This window comes from Sander vitreus, unplaced genomic scaffold, assembly GCF_031162955.1.
Source record: "Sander vitreus isolate 19-12246 unplaced genomic scaffold, sanVit1 ctg215_0, whole genome shotgun sequence".
NCBI lineage: Eukaryota > Metazoa > Chordata > Actinopteri > Perciformes > Percidae > Sander > Sander vitreus.
Genome location: NW_027595407.1, coordinates 37,501 through 44,822, shown reverse-complemented (window position 1 = coordinate 44,822; position 7,322 = coordinate 37,501). Strand labels below are relative to the sequence as shown.

At 37.7% G+C, this 7,322-nt stretch overlaps 1 protein-coding gene across 2 annotated transcripts in view; it reads right to left on the bottom strand.

The window, feature by feature from the left end:
- Nucleotides 1–4,277: 4,277 nt before the first annotated feature.
- The window catches only part of LOC144513339 (phosphatidylcholine:ceramide cholinephosphotransferase 2-like), a 21,711-nt gene continuing 18,666 nt past the window's right edge, over nt 4,278–7,322 (bottom strand). For both annotated transcript variants that reach the window (XM_078244382.1, XM_078244383.1), the window contains exon 9: nt 4,278–7,222. In XM_078244382.1, coding sequence (XP_078100508.1) covers nt 7,153–7,222 — 70 coding nt within the window. In that variant the 3' untranslated portion in view covers nt 4,278–7,152. The remainder of the gene's footprint in view (nt 7,223–7,322) is intronic.

The window sequence follows — 7,322 nt, the reverse complement described above, 5'->3', positions numbered from 1 at the left end:
GTTACTCTGCTACATTCATCCGTTCCAGCTTTAGTTACTAGTTACTTTAGTTACTCCGCTACATTCATCCGTTCCAGCTTTAGTCACTAGTTACTTTAGTTACTAGTTACTTTAGTTACTCCACTACATTCATCTGTTCCAGCTTTAGTCACTAGTTACTTTAGTTACTAGTTACTTTAGTTACTCCACTACATTCATCTGTTCCAGCTTTAGTTACTAGTTACTTTAGTTACTCCACTACATTCATCCGTTCCAGCTTTAGTTACTAGTTACTTTAGTTACTCCACTACATTCATCCGTTCCAGCTTTAGTTACTAGTTACTTTAGTTACTAGTTACTTTAGTTACTCCACTACATTCATCCGTTCCAGCTTTAGTTACTAGTTACTTTAGTTACTCCACTACATTCATCCGTTCCAGCTTTAGTTACTAGTTACTTTAGTTACTCCGCTACATTCATCCGTTCCAGCTTTAGTTACTAGTTACTTTAGTTACTCCACTACATTCATCTGTTACAGCTTTAGTCACTAGTTACTTTAGTTACTCCACTACATTCATCCGTTCCAGCTTTAGTTACTAGTTACTTTAGTTACTCCGCTACATTCATCCGTTCCAGCTTTAGTTACTAGTTACTTTAGTTACTCCTCTACATTCATCCGTTCCAGCTTTAGTTACTAGTTACTTTAGTTACTCCACTACATTCATCCGTTCCAGCTTTAGTCACTAGTTACTTTAGTTACTAGTTACTTTACACATTAAGATTCCTGCACACAGAACACATGTAGTTTATAAATCTGATGTTTTATTCTAAAGTAAACCAGCCGACAATATAACGGCTACAAGTCCAGCTGAGATGATGAGACCATTAAACACACAGCTGGCTGATCCTTCACACGTTCTACAATGGTTTCATACAACAACTACATTTCCTGATGACACTTACACACTTTGGCATAACTTACGGGAGGGATGCGCCCCTCCTCCCCCAATAATCATAACTGGGCATTTTCTGAGTTTTTGTCTACTTCTAAAGGTGTTTTTGGACATTTTTTTCGACGTTGTCGTCGCCTTTTTTGAGTTTTTTTTTTCTTGCTATTTCTTCTTGAGTTTTTATTTATTTTTTATTTTTTTTGGGGGGGAATCAATGGTGTTTTTTTTTGCCTTTTTGGCAATTTTTTCAGAGTTTTTGTCGGCTTTTTCAAGTTTTCTGTGTGTTCTTTTTACATTTTCAATGCAGGACTTTAACTTGTAACAGAGTATTTTAACAGTGTGGTATTAGTACTTTTACTGCAGTAAAGGATCTGAATACTTCTTCCAGCGCTGTACTGATGATCCAGCGTGTATACTACATGTTTCAGACAGCTTCAGCTTCTTGTTGTTCTGTCACCAGGGTAAGAGGAAGAGGAAGAGGAGCCAGCAGCCGACAGGAAGCTGCCCCACGTCGGGTTGAAAGACGAAGGAAATAAAAGCCTCTATGGAAGCAATAAGAGACAGAAGTATTTTCATTTTAACAGCCGCTGAATACCTAATTAATATTGAAATATTTTACTTTGAAAACCATCTGTATCTGAATGCGTTTGCTCTGAATTCCACTCTTTGAAAATAAAATGTGACATTTCTTGATTTCAAAAGTTCAATTTGAATTAGGGCTGGATGGTTAATTAGTCATGTAAGGCTAAATGTTCACACTTGGCATCTTTTTTTAAGCTGCTAGCATCTGTTTAACATTATATATATATATTTAGCTAACGTTGCATATATGATATATATATATATATATATATATATATATATTTAGCTAACGTTATATATATAACGTTAGCTATATATATATATATATATATATATAAAAAACAAAGAGGTGGAGCGAGCTAGAGAAAGGAGAGAGAGAGAGGCGCTAACGTTAGCTAAAACAAAGAGGTGGAGCTAGCTAGAGAAAGGAGAGAGAGAGGCGCTAACGTTAGCTAAAACAAAGTGGTGAAGCGAGCTAGAGAAAGGAGAGAGAGAGAGGCGCTAACGTTAGCTAAAACAAAGTGGTGGAGCGAGCTAGAGAAAGGAGAGAGAGAGAGAGGCGCTAACGTTAGCTAAAACAAAGTGGTGAAGCGAGCTAGAGAAAGGAGAGAGAGAGAGGCGCTAACGTTAGCTAAAACAAAGTGGTGGAGCGAGCTAGAGAAAGAAGAGAGACAGAGAGAGAGGTGCTAACGTTAGAAAACGTTAAAATAGAGTTGGAGCAAAGAGAGTTATGATATGACCGATTTGTAGCTCCACCCCTTTGTTTTAGCTCACGTTAGCACCTCTCTCTCTCTCTGATCTTTCTCTAGATTGCTCCACCCCTTTGTTTTAGCTAACATTAGCACCTCTCTCTCTCTCTGATCTTTCTCTAGCTCGCTCCACCCATTTGTTTTAGCTAACGTTAGCACCGCTCCACATAGCGCTCTAGGATACTGTAGCAGTATCACTCTCGGCTGCTTTTTGGATCCAAAACGCTGCCAGCTTTTCTTTTTCTACAAAAGCTCTATCCTATAGTCAACTGTTTGTCAAAAAAAGTGTGAACACCGCGTAAGTGTGGATCAGACTACTGAGATTAAATCTACTTCAAACAGGAAGTGTGTCACATAATAACACGACAACAATCCTCGACACCGGCTCTTGACTGAAAATAAATCTTTTATTATCAAAAGCAACCGTCTGATTGTGACATTTGTTCCAAGTCATCAACTCATTACAACAACTCTGACAACATCAGGGTTTGACACTTATCACAGCACCTTTTCTACGGAGCTTTATGGAAACAACAATCTTCGAGAAATCTCTCTCTCTCTCTCTTTAGTCTCTTTCTCTCTCTCTCTTTAGTCTCTCTCTCTCTCTCTTTAGTCTCTCTCTCTCTCTCTCTCTCTCTCTTTAGTCTCTGTCTCTCTCTTTTTAGTCTCTTTCTCTCTCTCTCTTTAGTCTCTTTCTCTCTCTCTTTAGTCTCTTTCTCTCTCTCTTTAGTCTCTCTCTCTCTCTCTCTTTTGTCTCTCTCTCTTTTTTCTCTCTCTCTCTCCCTCTTTAGTCTCTCTCTCTCTTTAGTCTCTCTCTCTCTCTCTCTCTCTCTTTAGTCTCTCTCTCTCTCTTTAGTCTGTCTCTCTCTCTTTAGTCTGTCTGTCTCTCTCTCTCTCTCTTTAGTCTCTCTCTCTCTCTTTAGTCTCTCTCTCTCTCTTTAGTCTCTCTCTCTCTCTCTTTAGTCTCTCTCTCTTTAGTTAGTCTCTCTCTCTCTCTTTAGTCTCTCTCTCTTTAGTCTCTCTCTCTCATTTAGTCTCTCTGTCTCTCTCTCTTTAGTCTCTCTCTCTCTCTTTTAGTCTCTCTCTCTCTCTCTCTTTAGTCTCTCTCTCTCTCTCTCTTTAGTCTCTCTCTCTCTCTCTCTCTCTCTAACGAAAACAATAAAAAACTGAGCATGGCGTCTTAATACTTACACATTTTGACTTGAAAATGTAACTTAAACAACAGTTATCAAGCACAGAAAGACATTTACAACAACAATAATCAATACTTAACCCTGGTGTTGTCTTTTTTGTTTTCTTTTTGACGTTTTTGAAGCTTTTATAGACATTTTTGTCAATTATTTTTCAACGTTCTTTCACCAATTTACTTTTTTTCAAATGCTATAAATAATTAAACACCCCAAATCCAATGAGAACAGTGAACTGACCATTTATTTTACTTGTAAAGAGCGGTGTATGGAACCACCCACATTATTTTTTTTGACAATTTGGTTGATAGAAAACCCAAATTTCTGATATAGAAATTTTTTGAAAATGGGTAAAATTTGACCCGAGGACAACGGTAGGGTTAAGGAAACATTTAACTGAGTAATACTTACACATTTTGACTTGAAAATGTAACTTAAAACAACAGTTATCAAGTACAGAAACACATTTACAACAACAATCAATACTTAAAGAAACATTTATTATTGTTCGGCTAACTGCAGCCAATCAGCAATCAGCAATCACTCTCGTACTAACTGAAGTCGCTACAGCAGTTTAGCTAAATACAACTCAAAAAGGCGCCAAAAAAACGTCTGTTTGGCACGTTGACAACAAATGAACTTTGTGTTGAGGACATTTTTGTTGTCCTGAAAAGCTCAAGTCGCTACAGCAGTTTAGCTTTTGGTCCTAAATCTCTGGCTGGCTTTGAACCAAAACAATCAGAAATAATCTTAATATTTAAACACGTAGGCTACGTTGCCTTTGTCGGGAGGCGGCACATTTGCCTTTCACGTGTGCTAAATGCAAGCGGGAAAAGCGCCAAAAACCTCGGGGAAAAAGCAACTCAAAAAAGGCGCCGAAAACCCTCGAAAAAAAGCAACAAAAACATCGAAAAAAGTGACAAAAAATGTCGGACAAAAACGTCAAAAGGTTTTTATACATTTTATAAGAAAAAGCGCCAAAAAATCTCAAGAAAGGCGCCAAAAATGCTGGAAAAAGCAACAAAAACATTGGGGGGAAAAAAGTAAAAAAATAAAATAAAAATAACGATGTTGAAACATTTAGCGTAAAATGTATTTTAGCATTGAAATTGTTCAGATTTAAGAACGAGCGTGCAGCTAAGAAGCTTTTCTCAGAGCAGTGAGGGTTTTTTTTGTAAGAAAAGTCAATAGTTTACAAAAACGTCTGTTTGGCACGTTGACAACAAATGAACTTTGTGTCGAGGACATTTTTGTTGTCCTGAAAGCTCAAGTCGCTACAGCAGTTTAGCTTTTGGTCCCAAATCTCTGGCTGGCTTTGAACCAAAACAATCAGAAATAATCTCAATATTTAAACACGTTGTCTACGTTTCACTTTGGTTCTTTTGCTAAATGTCTTTTAGCATCTAAACTGTTTAGATGTATGTAGCGTGCGGCTACGTTAAGGTTTCCTCAGCGCAGCGAGGGATGTTTTTACAAAAGAAAACAATATTTGACAACCTTCCATGTACACTAAATGCAGGAAGGACGTAACTGGAAAAAGCGCCAAAAAATTCGGAAAACCCCCCCCCCCAAAAAAACTGGAAAAATTGTCCAAAAAAACCCTTCAAAAAAGTAACAAAAATGTTTGAAAAAATGGCAAAAATTGACGGAAAGAAACTCAAACTGAAAATGTTACAAATATTAAAAAAAGGCGGGAAAAACTTTGGGGGGGAAAACAACAAAAAAAAAGGTGGGAAAAACTCCGGAAGAAGCAAAAACTAACTTGAAAAAGATGACAAAAATGTCTGTAAAAGTGAAAATAACTTCTAAAGATTATTCTTTTTTTTTTTATTTGTCCTGAATGCTAAGTCGCTAGCAGTTTAGCTTTTGGTCCTAAATCTTTCAAACCAAAACAATCAGAAATAATCTGAATACTTAAACACGTAGTCTCAGTTTTACATGCATTAATTACATTGTTAGCATCCAAATCGTTCAGATTAATGCGCGAGCGTGCGGCTAACTGAACCCATTTCAATATCGCAAGTGAGTTTTTTGGGGGGGAAGAAAAGTCAACATTTTCTCAAAAACGTCTGTTCTACTTCTGTTGAGCCCCTCAACTTTCTGGTGCGCACGCAAAAAGTCTCGTGCTCATAAGAAAACCAATCCGAGGCTAGCAACATGATGCTAACAAAGTGCTGCTAACGTTACGTGGCTAAAGTTAATATTTCACATTCACAGCATGAAATCAGTTAACTCTTTCAGCGTGTTGATGCCACTATCGGGTACATTTGGTTGCGTGTTCAGGAAGATGAAAACCTCTCAGACTGCTACCGTTGTGTTGTCCTCCCGAGTCAAAACTGAACACTTTTTTAACACTAGCATCAGCATACTGTACACACCACTCACACCAATGTATTAACGCTAGTTTTACACCAATTTATTTTGGAATTCATATCTTACAAAAACGTCTGTTGTAGTACGGAGCCCCTAAGGGGACAAGACATGACTTTTTTTGTTCTTTTCCATGCGGTACGCACGAAAAAACTTTCTGGTGCGCACGCAAAAAGTCTCGTGCTCATAAGAAAACCAATCCGAGGTTAGCAACATAATGCTAACAATGTGCTGCTAACGTTACGTGGCTAAAGTTAATATTTCACATTCACAGCATGAAATCAGTTAATAGTTGCCTTCTCATCTTTCAGTGTGTTGATGCCACTATCGGGTACATTTTGTTGCATTTTCATGAATGTCAATAACACTTTTGAGGCTTTTTAGACACTTTTTTCCAACATTTTCTTCGTGTTTTCTGACACTACCATCAGTATACTGTACACACCACTCACACCAATGTATTACCACTAGTTTTACACCATTTTGTTTTCGAATTCATGGTCAAAAAACCTAATTTATATGAAATTATATAAATGTTTTTGTGTTTTTTGTCAAAGTTTAGTTTCAGGATACTGTTTTCAAACCATTTAAACCATTTAACCATTTTAAAGCGTTGTATGGAACCCTCCACGTAATGTTTTTGGACAATTTGGATGAAAGAATCACAAATTTCTGATGTAGAAACGGGTCCAATTTGACCTTAGGACAACATGAAATCAGTTAACAGTTGCCTTCTCATCTTTCAGTGTGTTTTTGACACTATCGGGTACATTTGGTTGCGTTTTCAGGAAGATGAAAACCTCTCAGACTGCTACTCGTGACCCTTTTTGGGGCTCCGTAGTTTTTGTTGTTGATAAATCCCGAGTAAACGAGTTCTGACTCCTCCTCTTCCTGCTTTCTTTTAAGCCACCGATGGGTTTGTTTTTAGCGGCGGCCATCTTGGCTCCAAATCCCAAAAAACGTAGAAGAGAAGAAAATCGTGGATCGGCTGCTTCTCTTCTGCCGTTCTTCCTCTTTTGTTTCTAATTTCTCCTCCTGGTAGCCCGTTAGCGCTCGGGCTGCAGCTAACGGTCATCTTCCGGATGAACGGATGAGTTGTTGGGTCTCTAAAATGTCCGAAAATGGTGAAAAATGTGGATCAGTGTCCCAAAAAGCCCAAGATGACGTCCTCAAAATGTCTTGTTTTGTCCCCAACTCAAAGATATTTAGTTTCCTGTCCCAGAGGAAGAAGAAGAAACTAGAACAATATTCACATTTAACCAGCTGACATCAGAGACGTTTGACTGTTTTTCTCACAAAGAATGACTTAGAGCGATGAATGGATGACCAACTCCTCTAACAGGCCGACGGTTCGAGTCCATAAACGTGTTTTCTAACGGCAGAGATCTCCTCTCGTCTTCCTACACTGTAAAAAAAAATAAAAAAAATAATAATAATAATAATAATAATAATAATAACAATAATATAAATGAATTTTTTCAAATACGCCACACTTTCGCAGCATA